Here is a 23,650-nt window from a genome sequence, read left to right on the forward strand (position 1 = left end):
TTCTTAGCTTCTTGAAAATTCAACATGTGGAATAGGATTTGGAGTTGACTATATTGCCTCTTGCCTGCATCTCTGTTTAGTTATCATGCCCATCAACTTGTTTTCATTCTTTTGTTATCATTTGACCTTACTTAAAACCAATGAACCTCCAACCTGATGGCATGAATCTCCTCTCCTTCTTACCCCATCCCTTATTTATTATTTTTTCCCTTTTATCCCCCTCTCATTTTTCTCTCTCTGTCCCTCTCACAATCACTCCTTGCGTGCTCTCCATCTTCCTCTGGTGTTCCCTTCCACCTTTGTTTCTTCCTAGGCCTCCCGTCCCACGATCCTCTCCCTTCTCCAACTCTTTTGCCAATCAACTTTCCAGCTCTCAGCTTCATCCCTCCCCCTCCTGTCTTCTCCTATCATGTCAGATCTTCCCCTCCCCCTCCTACTTTCAAATCTCTTACTATCTCTTCTTTCAGTTAGTCCTGACAAAGGGTCTTGGCCCAAAACATCTTCCTATAGATGCTGCCTGGCCTGCTGCATTCCAGCAGCATTTTGTGTGTGTTGCTTGAATCTCTTTACCTATGTTGGTTTCTATATTAAAAAAAATTGCAACGTTATCAGCCTCTTCTTTTAATGTAATGGTGTCATTAATCCACTAATTAGTCACTGCAATAATTTCATCTACAGAGTTTGAGTCATCTAATTTATACTCATTAAGAATTAGGAGATACTTATTTGAATATTTGCTGTACTTATCTTCATTCATACCTTTCATTCCACTTTGGATATAACATCAATCAGACCAATTTAAATGTATTTGCTTTTCAGAAGCCTGGTTTTTGCTTGAAGCTGATTAGGAACTCTCATGTTAGATTCACCAAAATATGGTCATTCTCACCAAAGGCATGTCATTGTTTGTTGGGTGTTAAAATTATCTGCTTCCAATTGATTACATAACATACTCCACTCGGAAACCCTCTCAAAATTATTCTTGAAAGAATTTTGGCTATTGTCGTCAGTTTGATTTCCCTTGTATCTCTGAAAGTTAGTCGATCAGAATTGCGACATTATTTTTGTTACACTTTCCTCTGATTTCTCAATCACCCAAAGTTAGCAAACAATTGGAATGGCTTATGGGATGTTGGCCGTTTGTGCAAAGGGTGTGGAGTAAAAATAGTGGAGAAATTTTAGTGCAACTTGTGGAGTATTGGTGAGACCATAACTGAGATACTGTATATGGATTTGGTTTTATTTAGTGGAAATGCCGGTGTAGGAGCCACGTATCTATTTCCTGTCTCTCTGTTGTATTTGTGTTGGGTACTTAGGGGTTGGGGAAGAGTATAGTTAATATTCATGGGTAATTCAGTTTTTAATCTGGTTAGAGCAGGGGGTAGTTTGAGGGAATTATTTAGTTTTGGTGACTGCTAATGTTCAAAATATGTTAAGATTGCTTGGCTTAGTATATTTAAATTTGCTGATACTTATGTACGTTTGAATATGCTTAGCTGCTTATTATATTGCTAGCTTTAGTTTCGTTCATTTTATTCTTACAACTTAGTTCATTTTTGCTGATTTCTTAATAAAGGATCAAACTTACTTTCTTTGACTTAGAACTATTGTTGGAGCTAGTCATACAGTGTTAACCCCCTCATGTGTAGTCTTGGGAGTGGTTTTGGTTTGTTTGAAAGTCACCGCTAAAGTTGGTGTTGAATATGGTGCAGAGAAGGTCCTTAAAGTTGTTTCCTTGGATAAAGGATTTGCATACACATCAGGTTAGGCCTATACCTATTGGAGTAAAAAAAATGAGAATGATCTTGGTTGAAACGTATGATTCAGCTGGAGGTGAATGGGGAAAGTTTTAAAAAAAAAGGAAGGAAAAATACAATTCTGGAGCTATTAGGTGCAGAACTCTTCATTGGTGCAAATCTGAAACTAAAGAGAAAGCTATAAATACAAAGCAGATCATGTAGAATTTCTGCAGAAAGAAACATTTGTTTAGTATTGCAAATGGGGAGACATTCAGCACAACCATATGAATAGAACTTAAAATATGAAATGGATAATCACTCTGGCTTTATATATCCCCCAGTAGTCTGCGGCAATTAGAGAAATAATATGTAGGGAAATCACAGAAATGTGAATAATAGGATTGTAATGGAAGGTGACTTTCAACTTCTGTTTTATTGATAGCTTACTAACTCTCAACTACTTATGGAGGATAAAGAAATATGACATGTTGCCTTTTGACCCTTACCAATTTTTATTGATGCACATTGAAGGCATCCTATTTGGATTCAGAACAACTTGGTGATTGCTCTGCACATGACCATTAATTATTGGGATCTTTTTGAGTTTATTTTACTTGGGGTATTTGACTTTGGGTTGATGGGATAGAAACCGTGTTTCCATGGAAGAAATTATAGCTGATCATAAGAGTCAGAGAGCACTGCAGCAAGAAAACAGGCCATTTGGCCCATCTGGTCCATGCTGAATTATAATTCTGCCTCGTCCCATCAACCTACATCTGGGTCTTGGGTCTCCAAGCCCCTCCCATTCATCTGTTTATCCAAACTTCTCTTAAATGTTACATTTGAACCCACATCTAATGATCCCGCTAGCAGCTTATTCCACACTTGCACCCCCCTCTTAGTGAATTAGTGACTAGAATGTATGTATCAGTGTAGTGCATTCTGGTGCAAAGTACAATTGATTCCACTTAATTGGGATTCATCAATACTAGTATATTTTTGGCTCAATTGAGCAGCTACCCCAAATGGTCAAAGTTTCATGAATATAGTTATAAAGGTATAAAAAAGACAAACTACCCTTCAGCTGAGTAACAAACTGTATTTAAATGAAATGCAGAACAAATTAGAACACTGCCAGTGCTACTAGAGTACTATAAAACTGTATCAGTTCCTAATAGTTATTGATTGAGGAATTCACCTGCTGTTATTTTGATTGACTGTAAGTTAACAAAATCAGTGTAGTACCTTGTGCAGGTAATTGTCAGCCTGGTACAATGCTTCGATGTAAAGATGATTGTTGGCAACTTCAAGCTATTCGTAGTTCCTGATTTCTTGAGTTGGCAGAATTGTTTCATTTTCACTCCTGCCTGTTTCTGGCATCCCCAAGCTTAAATGCTTGAAGCCGCAGTCAGCAAAGTAGTTCTGAATTGTTTTACTGCTTATTTCTTGCCAACTATCAGTGACAAAAATCACTTTTTTGAACACAAACACATGCAAGTGACTACTTAAAAACTGTTCACTTTAAGTGTGGTGTAGTGTCTAATGGCCATACAAGCACACATGACTGACAATAGTTAGCAATTGTTTGGCCACTCTCAGGTCCCAAATAAGTGGTTGCCCTGATTAACTGATGGCCCAATTAACAGGAATCCATTGTGTTCACTTAATTTCCATTGTGTTTCACTTAAAGAGCACAACCATTATCAGACCTTCTCTACCATATATCCATTTTGTTTTAACTGATTATCTGTGAGGGTTCCTTTCCCTTCCCAGGAACTTACTCTAGGGAGTCGTCTTAGAATCTACATAACAGATCTGTGATAGCTTCTGAAGATTTTTGATTATTTTCCATGTGCATTCTTTCAAAGAACAGTACAGCATAGTACAGGCCATTCAGCCCACAATATTGTGTCAACCTTTAAACCCTGCCTCCCATATCACCCCTCACCTTAAATTCCTCCTTATACTTGTCTAGTAGCCTTAATACCCCCTTGTGCATTTGGATCCTGGATTTCCTCACATGTAGATTGCAGTCAGTTCAGATTGGCAAAAATATCTCCTTCACAATCGCCAACAGCACAGGAGCACCGCAGGGATGAGTACTTCACCCCTTGTTCTACTCACTTTACACCTACAATGGCATGCAAAAGTTTGGGCACCCCAGGACAAAATTTCTGTTACTGTGATAGCTAAGCAAGTAAAAGATGACCTGATTTCCAAAAGGCATAAAGTTAAAGATGACACATTTCTTTAATATTTTAAGCAAGATTACTTTATTTCCATCTTTTACAGTTTCAAAATAACAAAAGGAAAAGGGCCCAAAGCAAAAGTTTGGGCACCTTTCATGGTCAGTACTTAGGCCCCCTTTGGCAAGTATCAGAGCTTGTAAACACTTAGTGTAGACAGATAAGAGTCTTTCAATTTCTGTTTGGGGGATTTTCGCCCATTCTTCCTTGGAACTGGCTTCTAGTTCTGTGAGATTCTTGGGCTGTCTTGCATTCACTGCTCTTTTGAGGTCTATCCACAGATTTTCGATGTTTAGGTCGAGGGACTGTGAGGGCCTTGGCGAAACCTTCAGCTTGTGCCTCTTGAGGTAGTCCATTGTGGATTTTGAGGTGTGTTTAGGATCATTATCCTGTTGTAGAAGCCATCCTCTTTTCATCTTCAGCTTTTTTACAAACGGTGTGATGTTTGCTTTCAGAATTTGCTGGTATTTAATTGAATTCATTCTTCCCTCTACCAGTGAAATGTTCCCCGTGCCACTGGCTGCAACACAAGCCCATAGCATGATCGATCCACCCCCATGCTTAACAGTTGTTCTTTTCATGAAATTCTGCACCCTTTTTTCTCCAAACATACTTTTGCTCATTGCGGCCAGAAAGTTCTATTTTAACTTCATCAGTCCACAGGACTTGTTTCCAAAGTGCATCAGGCTTGTTTAGATGTTCCTTTGCAAACTTCTGAGACTGAATTTTGTGGTGAGGACGCAGGAAAGTTTTCTGCTGATGACTGTTTCATGAAGGTCATATTTGTGCAGGTGTTGCAGCACAGTAGAACAGTGCACCACCGCTCCAGAGTCTGCTAAATCATCCTGAAGGTCTTTTGCAGTCAAACAGGGGTTTTGATTTACCTTTCTAGCAATCCTACGAGCAGTTCTCTCAAGAAAGTTTTCTTGGTCTTCTAGACCTCAACTTGACCTTCACTGTTCCTGTTAACTGCCATTTCTTAATTACATTATGAACTGAGGATACAGCTACCTGAAAATGCTTTGCAATCTTCTTATAACCTTCTCCTGCTTTGTAGTCATCATTTATTTTAATTTTCAGAGCACTAGGCAGCTGCTTAGAGGAGCCCATGGCTGCTGATTGTTGCGACAAGGTTTGAGGAGTCAGGGTATTTATAAAACTTTGAAATTTGCATCACCTGGGCTTTCCTAACAGTGACTGTGAACAAGCCATAGCCCTAACAAGCTAATTAAGGTCTGAGACCTTGGTAAAAGTTATCTGAGAGCTCAAATCTCTTGGGGTGTCCAAACTTTTGCATGGTGCTCCTTTTTTTTCACTCGAAAATTGTACAAAACAAAAATAATACACCAGTCTTGCTTAAAATGTTGAAAAGAATGTTTCATCTTTAACTTTATGACTTTTGGAGATCAGTTCATCTTCTACTCACTTAACTATTCACAGTAACAGAAATTTTGACCAGGGGTGCCCAAAGTTTTGCATGCCACTGTATGACTGTGTGGCGAAGTACAGCTTCAACACTATATACAAATTTGCAGATGACTGCACTGCTGTCAGCTGCATCAAAGGGGGTGATAAATCAGTATGCAGGAGGAAGATTAAAAAGTTGGCTGAGTGGTGTCACAACAACAATCTCTCACTTAATGTCAGTAAGGCCAAGGAACTGGTTATAGATTTCAGGAGAGGGAAACCAGTAACCTTGGAGAATCAGAGGTGGAGAGGATCAGTAACTTTAAATTCCTGGTTGTCACTACCTGTCCTGGATCCATCATATAAATATAATTGCAAAGAAAACGCTACTGTGCCTCTGCTTCCTCAGGAGTCTGCGGAGGTTTGGCATGCCATCGAAAGCCTTGGCAAACTTATATAGATGCGAGGTGGAAAGAGTTCTGACTGGCTGCTTTACAGCCTTGTATTTGAATAGCAATTCCTTTGAACAAAAGTCCCACAGAAGGTATTGGATTTGGCCCAATACATCACGAGTAAAACCCTCCGTACCATTGAGCATATCTACATGAAACATTGATGTAGAAAAGAGTATCCATCATCAAAGGTCCTCACCAGCCAGGCCAGGTTCTTTTCTTGCTGCTGGCATCAGGTAGAAGGTCCAGGTGCCTCAGTACTTGCACCACTAAGGTCAAAAGCAGTTAGTACTCCTCAACCATCAGACTTGTGAACAAAAGGGGATAGATGCACTCATTTAAGGACTCTGTTATATTGTTATTTCATGCTCATTATTTATTTCTATTTATTTATATCTGCATTTTGTGCAGTTTGTTTACAGTTTACTGTTCTATAGATTTGCTATATATGCCCACAGAAAAATGAATCTCAGTGTTATATGTGGTGACATCTATGTACTCCGATAATAAATTTTACTCTGAACTTTAATCACAGCCTCAATTTGCTGTTAAACTCTACATATGACTTCTTTGCCTATTGATTCAATTATTTCATGAGACCTGTCCTTAAATCTTGTCACCATTAACTTTACACCCAAGTACAAAATCAATATACAGCTTATATTGCAACACACACAAAATGCTGGTGGAACACAGCAGGCCAGGCAGCATCTATAAGGAGAAGCACTGTTGATGTTTTGGGCCGAGACCCTTCATCAGGACTAACTGAAAGGAAAGATATTAAGAGATTTGAAAGTAGGAGGCTATCCCCTTCTCACAGTTCCTCCGCCGCATCTGCTCTCAGGATGAGGCTTTTTGTTCCAGGACGAAGGAGATGGCTTCCTTTTTTAAACAAAGGGGTTTCCCTTCTTCTGCCATCAACTCTGCTCTCAAACGCATCTCTCCCATTTCCCGCACATCTGCCCTCACCCCATCCGCCACCACCCCACTCGGGATAGGGTTCCCCTTGTCCTCACCTACCACCCCACTAGCCTCCGGGTCCAACGTATAATTCTCCATAACTTCCGCCACCTCCAACAGGATCCCACTACCAAGCACATCTTTCCCTCCCCCCCCCCTAAAGTTTTTACATTTTCCCCTCCCCCTCCTACTTTGAAATCTCTTACTATCTTTCCTTTCAGTTAGTCCTGACAAAGGGTCGCAGCCCGAAATGTCGACAGTGCTTCTCCTTATAGATGCTGCCTGGCCTGCTGTGTTTCACCAGCATTTTGTGTGTGTTGCTTGAATTTCCAGCATCTGCAGATTTCCTCACCAGTTGGGAATATTTGATTGTGTCTCTTAGACCATTGTGTAACTTTGGACCGTGCTATCCCAACCAGTTATTGCTCCCAGCTTTGTGCTGAATTAGGAGTCCTGTTGTCATTTCTGTTCCATATAGAAAGCAGAAATAAATTCCTAGTAATAGTTTCTTGTCATTCCTAACCATGATTATGATAGCAGTAAGCAGTTCTAAGCTTGATCAGAACAGCATTCTTCACTCCTATGGATTGTAGAGATCCAAGTAAGGTCCTTAGGCAATGTTCATAACCCTTAGCAAATTTGCAGATTGTTTTGAGACTTCAGAAAGAACACTCAGCTGGCTGAATTGCCTATTCTGCTCTTTTGTCTTATGGTCATATTTTGCCTGCATCAATTGACTTATTATGTTATTTTCATAATATACTTGTTTTGTTCCAGGTTACTTTTCCCAAAGCTTTTGGATCAGTGCTCTCAAGGTATTTAGAATTGAAGTAAATACTGTGTATATTGTTGAAAGTAATTGGTTTTTTGCTCTTTTGCTTACCTCACATCTATTGATGTAACCGAAATGTTTTAGGATTGTGTCCAGATAATGCAAGTGTATGCTTGCATCCTGTATAGGAATTGCAATGGTAATTTTTGACAAATGTTCAAGTTTTTCTGATACACTGCTACTTTTATGCACCATGTAGGTATCTAAGACCACTTCTTGGTGAAGTGATCTTAGCCAGCTGGAACATTGACTTTAGTAATAAGCTTTATAGCTGAGTTCTGTTTTAAGCTTGAGTGTTCGTGTGTGCTTTTTGCAATAGAAATTGCATAATTGAATCCAAATATTAAAGTCCTTTCTGGCATTTGCCAATACATTAAGCCATTTTTAAAGTGGTTGGACTATTCATGGAACCGTTTTACCTGACTGACGGATGGATCCCAATTGGCCCTTCCAGTCTGTGAGCCAAAAATAGAGTGGTGAGCTACAATTCTACCGCTCAATTTAACATTTTTTTTTAGCATCTTCTAGACACCCACGACTGCTTTTACTAAGATTTTTCCACTGTGTAAACCTGAGGATTTATCTGCACAGTGTGATTTATTTTTTTTTTTACCTAGAATGCAGCTGGTGGAGTGGTGTGGAAGAAAGCTAAGTTTGAGTTAGAAATCTGAGATTTGGTGCATGAGACTTCAAACTAAGGGATACAATGGAAAGAATAAGACATTAATTTTCATTTTATGTTTAGTCTCAGTTTCTCAATCACAGAGTCATACAGCACTATAGCACAGAAGCAGGCCCTTCAGTTCATCTAGTCTGTGCCAAACTGTTATTCTGCCTAGTGCTATTGACTTGCATCCAGACCATGGCTCTGCACGCTCCTTCCATCGATGTACTTATCCAAACTTCTCTTAAGTGTTGCAATCAAACCCACATCCATCACTTCTGCTGGCAGCTCATTCCACACTTGCACTACCTTCTGAGTGAAGTTCCCTCCCCCCCCCCCCCCCCCCCCAGGTTCCCCTTAAATATTTCACCTTTCATCCTTAACAAGACTAGTAGAAAAGGTTTGCTTGAATTTATCCCTCATAATTTTCAATACCTCTGTCAAATCTCCCCTCATTTTTTTTGCACTGTAACAAATGAAGTCCAATCTAATCAACTTTTCCCTGTAAGTAAGGTCCTCAAGTCTTGGCAACATCCTTATAAATTTTCTCTGTACTCATTTCAATCTTATTGATAACTTATTGAGCTACCTTTTTTTGTTTGCAGGAGTGGTTAGTAATGTAGTTTTCACAAGCTTGACCTCCGAGCAAAGGCATCCGCTCTTGGTGCATCTGCAGAAGTTGATTCGTGTAGCAAACCCCAGAGTTGCATTCATTCTAGCAGAAAAGGGAACAGTGACAAGGTATTAAAATCAGGATTGAAGTTTTGAATTCCACCTTCATTTAGAAGACGCATCCAATGAATTATAGTTAATACATGATAAGCCTCTATAATTCTGTAATGCAAACATTAAGTAAAAATGTGGCTACCCACTAGGTGCCTTTATCTGGAATTTGACATAGATTAAAGATTAAATATCTCAATTATTAATTGCAATAGATGGAAACAGACATATCTTGCATGTGGTTAGAATGCTTTACATCCTGTGAACATCAAAATAAAACCTACGGCATTAAATTAATAAATCAGCATGCATTATCACCTTTATAAAATTCCCCTTTATCCTTCTTTCCCACAAAACTTAGGAATGCTGATATTGAAATGATTCTGTCTGAAAACAGTTTCTCAGAAACCTTTATGTTGAGAACACGTTATTTGATGTTTCCTGGCTGGTAAGATTTTCCACTGTACATTATTTTTGTGCTACTCTTCACAAACAACAGCAGACAAAAGTGTAAATGATTTAAGATGTGAAATTGTGCAGACATTCTGGCATTTATATCAACAATTTTGTTACTATTTACTTTGATTACTTCAAATTATTAATTATTTTGTGCCAACGCAACTGCCAATTTCATGAAAAAGCTTTGGTGGAGACATTGTGAGCGGGAGAGCCTGTTTCTGGTTTGTTTTGTTCTACATAATGTAACTTGGATAAAGAGATTTTTAAATTAACAGTTTAACAAAATAGCGTAACCTGTACTGAAACACTTTTTACAGATGCCAATGTGCTTTGCATGCAATGTTGTTTTGGAGAAAGCTTTACTTTGCTAAGGAAAAACATTTTTAAGAAAATTAAATATTCCTGAATGTTTTGGAAAGCAATGTATACTTTAATTTTACGTTTCACCTAGGTGGAATGGCAAATTCAGATCAGGACCAGTTTTCCCACAAATGACTCAGATCTGCATTCGGTTCAACCGTCCACTTGATAAGGCCCGATTTGTGACAAAGTGTAAAGGTACAGTTAAGTTTTATAGCGAAGTATAAAATTCTTCAGTTTCTTTGGATCAGCAGCAAAACATCAGCTGCTGATTATTTTATTTTACCAAGCTTGTACTTAAAGATGGTGCAGTTGTAAATGGAAATAAAATGATAATAACTTGGTAGATGGGTACAAATATAATTCTATGGGATAGGAGTTATTTTAAAATGTGAATAATAATTTGGTTTCATTTCTGGATGATATGTCTACTTGTGTGACAATGCATTAGTCCCGTTGACGTAACTAAAAGGATTTGAGATTCTTTACCTCCCTTTCAAGCTAGCATTGTACATGTCATAACTTTGAAAGGGCAGAATAAGTACATTATTGTCAGAGTTGAAAAGATATTGACATATCAATTGAAAGTTCTCAACACAATTGTTTGCTGTATTTTATTTATAGACCTTAGTAAACCTCTTACAGTTGATCTTTTGCTGCTGATCCAAAGAAACAAGAAAGTGATAAATTATAAACTTGAAAAAAAATTATTTTCCTTTGGACTTTGCTAGATGATCTATACAATTGATTCTTAGGAAATAATTCCTTTCCATATCTGGTATTGTTTACTTTGCAATTATATGTAAACCAAACCAATTGATTCAGGAAGCAATTGATTCAGGCAGCCTTCCAATTCAGATTAATGTCATCAGTGTGTTAAACTATTATTTTTCTCTCTTAAGGTCTATATTCCCAACACTTTTATTTCAAATGTTCCAATAACTTTTCAGCATTTTTCCTTCTGTTAGTGTCTGTTCGTACTTATATCCTATTTACATCTTCTCCAGACAGATCAATTGCAATGACTACCGTAAGTTTTCACGACCTGAATAAGCTACCTGCTGACCCAGTGTGTGGAGTTATTTAACTGTTAGATGCTATAATGAGAATGGTTGGTATTTGGAAGGATGAGTAAATATTAATGGCAATTTCCTTAAATCTTCAAACTGTTGTGTAAAATATTTAAACCAAAGAATACTTCTAGCATTTTTCCTTAGTAACCTTGATCTGCATTTTGTGTCCATCTAGCACTGAGGAACATGTTGAAATCAAGTCCTTTCTGTGGAAATGTTTATCATGTTCAAGCACAGCTGAAATTTTCAGGTACATAGTTTCATTGCTATCATTCTTCTGTGTAAGGTGGTATAAATGCTGGGGCAATTGAGATTTTTTTTTGTCCACAGAATCGCACAGTATGGAAGTAGGTCATTCAGCTCAACTCATCCATGCTGACTAGTGGGTACCCTTCCATATTAATCCTATCATGCAGCACTTAGTCCTAGATGCCTAGCCTGTGCTAGATGATACATATGCTTATCTTGACTCTTTTTAAGTGCTCTCAGGGACTTTGCTTTAGACAGTGCATTCCAGATAGTTACCAATCTCTGAATGAAGAAAATATCCCTCGTGTCCCCTCTGCAAAAAAATTCATTTACATTGGTCAGATAAAATCTCTGCTTGATAAAGCCATGTTGATTGTCCATGATTAGCCCTTGCTTTTCCAAATGATCTTTAATTCTCTCCCTCAGAAGACTGGTAGGTGCTAGAATGAACTGTCAAGTGTGGAGGTGGAGGCAGACATTATAGAAGCTTTTAAAGAGATTGCGAGATGTGTACCATGTGCAGGCAGAAGGAATTGGGCGTCAGCGGCTTAATTACAACATCATGGGCTGAAGGGCCTGCTTCCTACTAGTATTGTTCTATGTTCTAATATGAAATATTGATTCTGTGCTCATAGTTGCTGGATATGCTGAGTACCTGTACTAGTTTCTGTTTTTATTTACTATTTCTACAGAATTTTGCTTTTGTAATTTTTGCTAGATTTTCTGCTAGACTAACAGTGTTATCTTCTTTCTACTTGTACTTTCCATTGCCGCCCTCATTAAAGTAGATTTGCTTTCTGTAAGGCTAAGCTTTAGGTACTGCAGTTCAACTTGAATTATTTTACTTCAACTTGTCAATAAGTGCATACACGAATACTTAAATCTAAAAAGGAAAGTGAAAATGCAAAAGTGAGAGTTAAGAGAAGCCCGGTGTTGTACATTAGTGGTTGCCAACCCATCGATCTCGATCGACTGGTGGATCTTTGAGACTTTTCCAGTAGATCCCAAAAAAAAGAAAATAAATACACTAATACTGTTGAGAGATTGTTTCTGGGTTGCGGGGTTTTCGTTTCGTTCCGTTCTTTCTGCCCAGTGCGCATGTGCATAGGTCTCCCGCACTACGCAGTGTACTTTGGTGATTCCCAACCACTGGGCTGCGAGGAAACAATATGAGTCAGTTGCACCTTTCCTCATTCCCTGTCACAGCCACTGTTGACCTTGAACCCATGCGAGGTCATCAGTCGCCTAAACACACGGCCGGCGAGAGCCGTCGATGCTACTCGCCCGGGGCGCAGCCAGCGGGAAGTGCCGAAGCTACTCGCCCGGAGCGCGGCCGGTGGGAAGTGCTGATGCTACTGGCCTGGAGTGTGGCTGGCGGGAAGACCCGATGCTACTGTCTCGGAGCGCGGACAGATGTGTGCCGCCTCTGAACCTGTTTAGTACACCCAATGTTCGTGGGGAATCCGGTGCTAAAGTATTCGCAGACGACCTAATTCGGGCTCAAGGTTTCGTAAGTATCAGAGCAGCTACCTTGCTGTGATCTGCTGAAACAAACTTTTGTCGGTCGATAGATCCTACCAAGGGGGTGGGCGTGGGCCTGTCGCTCTGTCCAGACCGCGACTGCCACGGCTCTGGCATGGGGACCTCCAGCCCTGACCTTGTCCTCTCACCCCACGCATGACCAGCCACACCTGGCCAGAGCGTCTGGCAGCAGAGGGGCAGAGGCTGGAGTACGGGCCTGGAGGCTGTCTAATGCGGCAATGAAGCCCTCTAAGCTGCTTCGGTACCTTGAGTCCAAGCACCCTGCACTTAAAGATGAACCCGTTGAGTTTTTTCAGTGGAGAAAACATGAGCAGGGCGGGACAGCAGTTAAGTGGCAACAGCCATGAAGGTCGTGTTTAACACACCCCCCACCCCCACCCCCCAGTTGGCCGGTCCGCAAGAATATTGTCAATATTAAACTGGCCTATGGTGCAAAAAAGGGTGGGTACCCCTGGTGCTTATGCATTATTTCTACTTTCGGGTTGTGGGCTTTACTTCCGGTCTTCTGTGCCCCAGTGCACATGCGTGTGACTAATCAATATGGAGTCGACCTCACCTTTCACTAAGGCCGAGGTAGTGGATCTTGGGCTTAAAAAGGTTGGTGACCACTATTGTACATCATTTATTTCTTACCTAAGCAGTTGTGGGATTTAGTTTGTTTGCCAAGACTGTTAATACTTCCCATTCCAATTTTGAAGGTAGTGAGGTATGTTCTTACCTAGTGCTTTACTTCTGGTGGAAATACTTATGTGGGGAGGAAGTGTCAAGATTTAGAACTAGCAAGAATGAAGGGACAGTGAACTATTTCCTGTAACTTGAAAGGGCACATTTACGTGGAGCATTCTCAAATGCTTGCTGATATTGTGTTTCTGGCTGGTCAGTCAGAGCAAGTTTATTGCACTACATACGACTAAATGATTTGTACATTGACTCCTGATGTGCAGTGGAGTGGGCTGGAGCCACTGTGGTATTTTTTGTTAGAGAAATGTGCAGTAGTATATTTAGTTATCAGACTAGTGTATAGAGAACTGAATGTTTGTTTGGATCCCAACATGACTGCAGATTGATTTAGATTTAAATAATTACAGTGACATGCAAAAGTTTGGGCACCCCTGGTCAAAATTTCTGTTACTGTGAATAGTTAAGTGAGTAGAAGATGAACTGATCTCCAAAAGTCATAAAGTTAAAGATGAACACAAGTGAATCTGCAGATGCTGGAAATAAATAAAAAAAAAACACAAAATGCTGGCAGAACTCAGCAGGCCAGACAGCATCTATGGGAGGAGGTAATAACAATGTTTCAGGCCGAAACCCTTCATCAGGAGTTAAAGATGAAACATTCTTTTCAACATTTTAAGCAAAAATTAGGGCACCCCAAGAGATTTGAGCTCTCAGATAACTTTTACCAAGGTCTCAGACCTTAATTAGCTTGTTAGGGCTATGGCTTCTTCACAGTCATCATTAGGAAAGGCCAGGTGATGCAAATTTCAAAGCTCACCTGACTCCTCAAACCTTGTTCCAACAATCAGCAGCCATGAGCTCCTCTAAGCAGCTGCCTAGCACCCTAAAAATTAAAATAAATGATGCCCACAAAGCAGGAGAAGGCTATAAGAAGATAGCAAAGTGTTTTCAGATAGTCGTCTCCTCAGTTCGTAATGTAATTAAGAAATGGCAGTTAACAGGGACGGTGGAGGTCAAGTTGAGGTCTGGAAGACCAAGAAAACTTTCTGAGAGAACTGCTAGTAGGATTGCTAGAAAGGCAAATCAAAATCCCCGTTTGACTGCAAAAGACCGTCAGAAAGATTTAGCAGACTCTGGAGTGGTGGTGCACTGTTCTACTGTGCAGCGACACCTACACAAGTATGACGTTCATGGAAGAGTCATCAGAAGAAAATTTTCCCGCGTCCTTACCACAAAATTCAGTCTCAGAAGTTTGCAATGGAACATCTAAACAAGCCTGATGCATTTTGGAAACAAGTCCTGTGGACTGATGAAGTTAAAATAGAAATTTTTGGTTGCAATGAGCAAAGGTATGTTTGGAGAAAAATGGGTGCAGAATTTCATGAAAGGAACACCTCTCCATCTGTTTAGCACGGGGGTGGATCGATCATGCTTTGGGCTTATGTTGCAGTCAGTGGCATTTCACTGGTAGATGGAAGAATGAATTCAATTAAGTACCAGTAAATTCTGGAAACAAACATCACACCGGCTGTTTTAAAAAAAAAGCTGAAGATGAAAAGAGGATGGCTTCTACAACAGGATAATGATCCTAAACATGCCTCAAAATCCACATTGGACTACCTCAAGAGGCACAAGCCTCTTGTCAGGGCCCTCACAGTCCCCCATCCTAAACATAATCAAAAATCTGTGGATACACCTCAAAGACGGCCCAAGAATCTCACAGAACTAAAAGCCATTTCCAAGGAAGAATGGGCGAAAATCCCCCAAACAAGAATTGAAAGACTCTTATCTGTCTACAGAAAGCATTTACAAGCTGTGATACTTGCCAAAGGGGGTGTTTGTTACTAAGTACTGACCATGCAGGGTGCCCAAACTTTTGCTTTGGGCCCTTTTCCTTTTTTGTTATTTTGAAACTGTAAAAGATGGAAATAAATCAGTAGCCTTGCTTAAAATATTAAAGAAATATGTCATCTTTAACTTTATGCCTTTAGGAAATCAGGTCATCTTTTCCTAGCTTAGCTTTTCACAGTAACAGAAATTTTGACCAGGGGTGCCAAAACTTTTGCATGCCACTGTATGTCTGGAATACCAATGTTGTAATTGTGATCCTAAAATCTTTGGATATTTTAAAATTTCATCGGGTTTATTAATTTTCTTTTGATAAGAAATTCTGCAGACTTTACCAGATGTTGGAAACTGCAGGCTAATGTCATTGAAATTTGGCTGTCAAAATGGCCTTGGCTAAGTGGAAATTGGGAATGGAGAATAAGTGTTTGCCTCTTCTGAATACCTGCATCCTGTGGAAAAAGAGCTTTCTATTTAGGAATCTAAAATCTTAATTTGCTTCATCTGCAATAGCTTCGTTTCGAGAGGCCAACTGATCATTTTCTGCAATGTCAAGTGTATATGGAGCGTCTTTTCCCAGGAAGCAAGACTAGGTTGTTCATAGTCATTCATAATGTTCTTTTTGCAATGTTTGATCACATCGTTACATCTGATGGCAACACTGTATGTGCAGAGGCATATATGGTGGTCTATTGATCTAGTATATTAATCTAGCAAGCAAAATACAAAATGAAAGATAAATAACCACTTAGAGAACAATCTTTTCTGTATACTCTTCTTTAAGTAGACAGCATTATGTACCTTTTATAACCTCAAGAATATAATGTTCTTAACTGGCATTGTCCCTGCAAATACCTTTGCTTGTTTTCTTGTTTAGATTGTGAAAAAACATTTGAAATTTGTCACAACACCCAGACTAATATATTCTCTGCACAACCTTTGGAAGACGGCCCTTCACCACCTCCTTTGCAAGGTGATGGGAGGACTAATGGGAAGACTCTTGATTATTTTGTTGTATTCATTGGCTGCATGCTGAAAGAGGAGACGATGAAAGACTGGCTGCGACAGTGCACAAGACAGGTAGAGAGTTGTAAATGTAATACGTAGTACCGTATGTCTTAATTATAAATTGATCATTAATAAGTCTTGTATAGTTGTAACATGTACTAGATTTAGGTTACTTAACATTCTTTATATTTTCAGTGAAAATATGAATATTCTCATTATTTTTCCCTATAGAAACTACTGAAGAAGCCTTTCAGGACATTAGAAACCCTCACCAAGCAAGAAATTAAAAATATCCACGTAAGTACTGATTACTAATTTTTAAAAAAATTTTATAGTGATTGAATCAGAACTAAAAGAAACATAGAAATATGGAAAAACCTCCAGCACAATACAGGCCCTCCAGCCTACAAAGTTGTGCCGAACATGTCCCTACCTTAGAAATTACTCGGCTTACCCATAGACCTCCATTTCTCTAAGCTCCATGTACCTATTCAAAAGTTTCATAAAAGACCCTGTCGTATCCACCTCCACCACCATCGCCGGCAGTCCATTCCATGCACTCACCACTGTCTGAGTAAAAAAACTTACCCCTGACATCTCATCTGTACCTACTCCCCAGCACCTTAAACCTGCGTCCTCCTGTGGCAACCATTTGAGCCCTGGGAAAAAGCCTCTGACTATCCACACGATCAATGCCTAAATGAGATTTAACTTGTAGGTGGAAGACCTGAATGGGTTAACATTTTGATGGACAACTCCATGAATTTATTTTTACTTGCGAATTGATTGATTCATAGCTGTTAAAGGGGGAGAGAAATGAAATTGTTGAGTATATCACTTAAAGCTATTGAATGTTGTTTGGTTGTGGAACATTACAGTGTTCAGGAAGTATTTTCACTTTTGTATCCTAATAACACAGCAGAGAGGGTGTTACTTGGTCTATTATACCATGTTGTGTCTTTAAATATTGTGCTTACTTTAGTCCCATTAAATAGTTTATTAGTTCTTTACAAATACTTGTCCAGTTAATGATGGAACTTGTTTCACTGCACTTTTAATCTTTATGAAGATGTTTCTCTTCTTGATTTCATTTAATTCTGATAACTATGTTAAAACTACTACATTAGAAGACTGAATCATTTTCCTAAACCCCAGACAGTGTGCGCTTAATCTGTTTAAACTCTCCATCTGATATATTTGCCAAACTAGGAATCAAATCCTTTAAATCTTCTTTTTACTCCTAATACAAATATGTTTTTCCTTCGATAGGAAGACAAGATATCTTAGTAACACACCAGGTGTAGTTTCACAAGGATTTTATACAATTGGAACAAGATATGTTTTCTCTTCCACTTAATTCCTCTTCCAGTAATGTCCATGTACCCATTGCTGTCTTAGTTGTTTACTGAATCAATTCATTATCAAAGGCCTTTTCTCAAAGTCCAAATACAGCATATCAAATTGAATCACCCTCATCAGATTTGTCAAATGTAATTCATCTTTCATAAATCCATGTTGTCTCTATGCAATCCTATTACTGTTGCTATTTTCCTTCATTAAAAAATACCAGTATTTTGCAAGTACTTGTTAACAAAGTGCATGTTAACAAAGTGGTCTATTCTCTATCTTCAGTCTCCCTCATTTCTGAAATAATGGGCATATATTGGTAATTATGGTGTCTTTGTATTTGGTATCTTCTGCTCTGTGGCAACTCTTGTAAGGTATATGGAACTTTTTAGATAACTCTGGCCATAGTATAGCCACTTTCTTCAAAGCACTAAACTGCCGGTCATTAAGTTCTGTGGATTTATTAGCTTTAAGTCTCTTTCATTTCCCTAGTACTTATTTTTAACTGATGCTGACTTACTTTAACACCTTCCCTACTCTGTATAAAGATATTACATGACAAAATATAAAGTGGGAAACAAAATATGTAATTAGCACAGAGGATATGTACTTACAATATCTAATTAAGCTACAGAAATGTTAAATCTTAAGAAGATGCAGAGATTATAAACAGAAAAATACAAGGACAGTACATTTCCTTGCTGGAGCTTGAAAAGGACATGTTCAGAGACAGCCTAACTCTCTGGTAGAAAGTAGCTGGGCTAGGGAAATGCATTGTAGAATCACCCCAAGGCTTAAGACTAAACAAAACATTCTGAGAGACTGCTAGGATTCCCAGAGTGAATTTAGACAGATTGCTGACAGTGCCTTTCCAGTTCTCTTCATGAGCACCCCCAGGCCCTGTGAAGCTGGGACTTACTAGTCACAGGGTGGCCTAAAAGTAAAATGACGTCAGAAGCAGCTGATCACAAGCTTATACTTAGAAAATTTGTAATCATCATTCATACTAAATCTAGATGACCAAATTTTGTATTAACGGTAACAGAAAAGATTATGAAAAGGAGGTACGATCATCATAAAGCTATCAAAGATCCTAAGCGACAGTACCTGTTTAAAATCCAATTCCAGGGCAACTTTCAGTTTTGTAGGGCTAACGTACTACATTGGGCAACAAAACAAAGTCAGTAGCATTGTCAACAACACCACATCCCTCCCCAAAGCCTATAGACCCCTTGGGAACCCCTGCTGTAGTGCAGCTGAATCTTATACATTGTATACCTTCATTATAAAGCAGGTGTTAAATTTTATTTTGTATTCTTAATGTTTTACCTTATTCTACCTCAGTGCATTGTGTAATCATTTGTTCAATATGACATGCAAGACAGTATCTCAGTACATGTGAAAATATTAAATGAATTTCAATACAATTCCAATTCTAATTGCTGCATGTGTAGATTTTCAGAAACCATTTCATGAGATTACACAAACTGGTAAGCATTATTGAGCTCCACAGAAAACAGAAGACAGTGGCAGCATGGATAAAAAATACGTTCAAGTACAATGCGCAGACAGTTGTGATGCATTGTTGCTTTCAAATGGGCCTCTGTGTTTCTTGGTAGTTAATTCTAGGATTAATTTTTTTTTTTCAATTTTGCATTGAAACTAAGAATATAAATGATACTTAAACTTTTTTATCGTTTAACAGATGAAACGTCATTTAGAGCTACCACCACCTGGTTGGTTTTATAATGGGAACCAGTTTGTAAACTTCTTTGGTGAGAAGAGAGACTATCATCCATGTATCCTTTCAATGGGAATGTTTTAAGATTAATGATTAGGGTTTGTGCTGTAAAAATGGAATGATTAAGTTTTATTTATGAAGTTCAATGTGAAATCTCCTGCTTCAAGGTAAGGATAGTTCAAAATTGTTTGTGGCCTGAACTCTTCGGGGATGAATACTAATTTTCCCATTGACTTCATTTGCACTAAAAGATTTTTGCACTAAAAAAAAAAAAAAATTTTGTTCTGAGGCTTTTGAATGTCTTTTAATGTTGTATTTGGAGCCTTTTCTGCGGAAAATAATTAGCTTTTTACATGGAACAGAAATTAATGACAAAACTGAAATAGCCTCATTATTAATGCTAGCAAATGGATTGATTGCTAAGATATCTTTCCTTTTTGTTAATCTGTATGAGGAAAGTGAAAGTATTTTACATGTGTATTCAAATATCTTACGCTGTCTAATGCCTGTCTAAGTGATTATACTTGGCATTGCCTTTCAGGTAGTTAAGAGCAACTGTTAAATTGCAGAATTCTGAGGTCTGTCCTGCACGTTTTTCATTATATTAAATTGCATCCAAAACTGTTTATAACCTTAAGGAGAATTGGAAACCAGCGGTATTAGAGATGAATTGGATTTCCATTTGTAGAAAGATCACAAACAGGATGGGTATTTTCCTTTATATTTCTAATCAGTGATGGACACATTCATAGAAGAATACCTGTCCGAAGTCAACAAAGACATTGAGAAATACAATGCAGAAATTGAAAAACAAGAGAGTCAAGATCTCTTTGAACCATAAATATTGGTATAGTCTGATGTGCATTATATTCAACAGGACAACAGATCACTGATAATGAACAAGTTGTTCAAAGCTGAATTAGATTGGTAAAATACCAAGCTCTTTCCTTGTGCATTGATGTGTCTTAAAATGTTACTAAAAAGTTTTAAGTAAGAAACCTGTAGGAATTTACAAATGTTTATACCTCTAATCAAATGTTCAGATGGAGTTTTCTGTTGTTCATGAAACTGTTGAGGGCAAGCTGCAAAGGGAATTAGAATTGATGAAATTCCCATTTCAGTTTTACACAAGGGGTCAAATTTAACCCAACAAAATACAAAACTCGACACTTTATTAAGTTTCAAGCTGCTTGAAATGAACATAGTTTGACCCATAAGCTATTTGCATTTTTTTCCAATTTATTTTTCTTTTGTGATTCTGGAATTAGAATTGTGTCTGATCTATGCAGTCTTATAGCTTGCTTAAAAAAATAGGTGGCACAATTACTCCACATGATTGGCCCATGTAATTTAGTACAAAATCCTCCATAAATTCTTTAGTTCATAAGAGAATTAGCAAAGTTGTAAGTCATAGTTTGGTAATGGTGTCTGTAGATCATAAGCTTGACTAACAATAAGGCATGTTTTGCTTCAGCTATTGTCTACAGTTTTAGCACCATATTCATGAACCCTTGTGTCATATGGGAAAGAGTATTGAATTGGCATGTTAAAATTAAAGTCCTATGTGATTTTATTTTGCACATAACAGTGCAAAATTGTCTGCATTTTTCACTTTACTCCTATCTCATCTTGCCCAGCACTCAGGTGTTGTGGCCAAAAATTATTAGCTTATGCTGGGAAAGTAAATGAAAGGGGTTGGTGAAATGGATTATCTTCATGTAATGGTAATGTTGATCAGATTTTTTTTTTTAGCTAGGAACCAGTTACTCTGTTGAATAAGGTTTAGAATACATTAATAACAACTAATAGCTGTATTTCTATTCACAGTTCAGAACTTCTAGCTTTTGGAATCCCTGGAAGTGTAATAACTTGTAAAATCCTTTAAAAGATAATTTTCCCATATGTAACATGTTATTTGTGAAGCATGAAATAATGGTGAAACAAAGCTATTGCTAGATTTCATGAACTTTACATATAGAGAGAGAGAAATTGGACAAGCAAATAGAGAAACCAGGTACAGATAAGCAGTTGGATTGGTGAAATAACAAATATTTCAATGTTCTGTGAAAATTACGTTTCTGACCTATTCTCTGCAAGTAATATGAATAATATTGTGGATAGTGGCCATTTCAGCTGCAAATGAGGTATTCAGGCTAATTTGTTCAACTTCGTTCTATATTTACACAATTCCTTTAAAAATGTGAAAAAAGAAAATCTTTTGGCTGCACTTTGTATTATGTAGCTTGCGTAAGTCAGCTACACTAATCTAGTTAGCATTTTGGTTCCCACAGTTTGGAGTTTACAAAGTCTATTATTTGTTCCTAAACAAGCCCTAATCTGTTCTAGATGAAGCTTGTAAAACTGCTATGCATCGTGTCAGATAATGCACTTAAGTACTGATGGTACTCCACAGGTGAGTAACATGACTACATTATGTAGCCTGCTTCTCTGTCTGCAACAGTGGTTTTATTCATTTACTTGACTCAGCTGTACTCAGTTAAGTGTTGATTAGAACTATACAAGTAGACAGAGCATTACCTTTCTTTTTGTCCCAGAATCAAACAGCTGACATATATTACTGGAAAGTTTGATAAATATACGGGACTTTTAAAGCTTTGCAGGTTCAGTAAAGTAATTATGGATAGATTTTGAAATAATACAAGAAATAATTGATCTTTTAGCCAACACCGGAGTCCAAGAATTAAGATGTAAGTTGATCCATTTGGACCACATATTTCCCTTATTCTAAAATATTTACTATACAGGGAATAAGTATTACATTTTATTTATCCTTTGTATTGCTTAAATAGATGATGAGTCTTCCTGAATTCAATATGCATCTGACTCTGGTTGGTCTTGGGCTCTTGATTATGCATGTAAATCATCTATATGCATGATAGAGTGTAGATTACATAAATCTTAATTTAAAAAGTGAGCACATTCAAGGGGAATGGCTATCAGTGTAGGATAATGCTGCCACTTGCTTTAATATTCTTGATGAGGGTACCAAAAAATGTGCGAAGACTTGGTTACAGATCATCATTGGTTTTCCTTAAATTAGGACACTTAATATAAGTAAAGTGCAGCTCCTTCAGTATTTTGTTAATTTAAATGAAATGCCATCCAAGTAATTTTTCCATAAAATTTAGAATACAATTGCTTTACAAATTTCAAACATTAAATCACTTCATAAGAAATGTTCCCTCATCTGTTAAGTTGGAACGCTGCACTGCAATTCTCGAAGAGGCTGTGTTACTCTGCTGTGATGTAGCTTTCCATACTTCAACTTTTTAAAAAAGTTCACGTAACCAAGGTCAATAAGATTTTTGCATAGATGATAGCATGCCTATTGCTAACATACAGAGTCAATAACTTAGGTACTCTGTATTCTTCATGTTTTGCTGCATCAATATGATGAAGAATGCTTCCAGCTTCGTTTCTAAATGTATATTGGTACAATAAAGGTTAATTAATGTCAATGGAGAACTAAGCGGAGCATTTTGTCAACATAATAAGTAAATGGCAGTTTATCAGTCCAAGCAGTTCAGAGTTAGATTTAAAAGTAGGTGACTGTAGAAATGTTTTGTAGCCTTCCCCAAAAAGTAGACTTTACAGCTATGCTGTTTTAATATTCAGATGGGTTTGTGTGTTTGTTTAGCACTATAGCCACATTTATTATTAACTTGCTGGGACAGCAAAAAGTAGTTTTTGTGAGTTGTGATGGACGACTTAACAGTTGTAATCTGAGATGCACTGTAAAAAAAAATAGCAAAAATATTTTTAAAGCTTTACACTGTTTTCTAGGTTGAAGCTATAAAATGACAGCTTCACCATGATTTGGGGAGGGATGTATCATTAATTGAAGTAAATACCATGCAGGATGATTAAGTATCCAGATGAGATCATTACCATGCTGTAATAAATCAATTATATGATTTAATCTAAATTCTGGGCTCATCAAAATAGAGGCATGGGATCAGTGACGTTCATAGTTGAAAACAGATGTATGATTTTACAGGGTTTTGGAAAGGTCGTCGATCATAATCAAATGAATAGTTAAGATGCTTACACTAAAATGGAGTCTTATATTAGGCTACATTAACATGTTAGTTTAACATCAATGACTACTGTGATGATAGAGGCAAGAAGATGATTGGTACATTAGATAGCCAGCAATTGTATTTTGTAGCATATTAAAAATAGATTCACTGTGAAATTTTTCACCACACTTAGTCCTTTACCAGTAAGAAGAATTGCAATATTTGGGCTGTTGGTTAGTTTCCTGCAGCATAAAATTACAAGACGTTCTTACCTGTACTCCT

The 23,650-nt window shown here is 37.9% G+C and overlaps 1 protein-coding gene across 3 annotated transcripts in view; it reads left to right on the top strand.

The window, feature by feature from the left end:
- dnaaf9 (dynein axonemal assembly factor 9) overlaps positions 1 to 22,807 on the top strand; it is a 144,777-nt gene extending 121,970 nt beyond the window's left edge. For 2 of the 3 annotated variants that reach the window (XM_059965715.1, XM_059965718.1), the window contains 9 exons: positions 7,582 to 7,619; positions 8,906 to 9,041; positions 9,385 to 9,471; positions 9,934 to 10,040; positions 11,091 to 11,165; positions 16,110 to 16,312; positions 16,472 to 16,537; positions 19,293 to 19,386; positions 20,063 to 22,807. In XM_059965715.1, coding sequence (XP_059821698.1) covers positions 7,582 to 7,619; positions 8,906 to 9,041; positions 9,385 to 9,471; positions 9,934 to 10,040; positions 11,091 to 11,165; positions 16,110 to 16,312; positions 16,472 to 16,537; positions 19,293 to 19,386; positions 20,063 to 20,169 — 913 coding nt within the window. In that variant the 3' untranslated portion in view covers positions 20,170 to 22,807. The remainder of the gene's footprint in view (positions 1 to 7,581; positions 7,620 to 8,905; positions 9,042 to 9,384; positions 9,472 to 9,933; positions 10,041 to 11,090; positions 11,166 to 16,109; positions 16,313 to 16,471; positions 16,538 to 19,292; positions 19,387 to 20,062) is intronic. The other variant, XM_059965717.1, reaches the window with a different exon arrangement.
- The last annotated feature ends 843 nt before the right edge of the window (positions 22,808 to 23,650 follow it).

Source organism: Hypanus sabinus, chromosome 3, assembly GCF_030144855.1.
Source record: "Hypanus sabinus isolate sHypSab1 chromosome 3, sHypSab1.hap1, whole genome shotgun sequence".
In the NCBI taxonomy this organism is placed as follows: domain Eukaryota; kingdom Metazoa; phylum Chordata; class Chondrichthyes; order Myliobatiformes; family Dasyatidae; genus Hypanus; species Hypanus sabinus.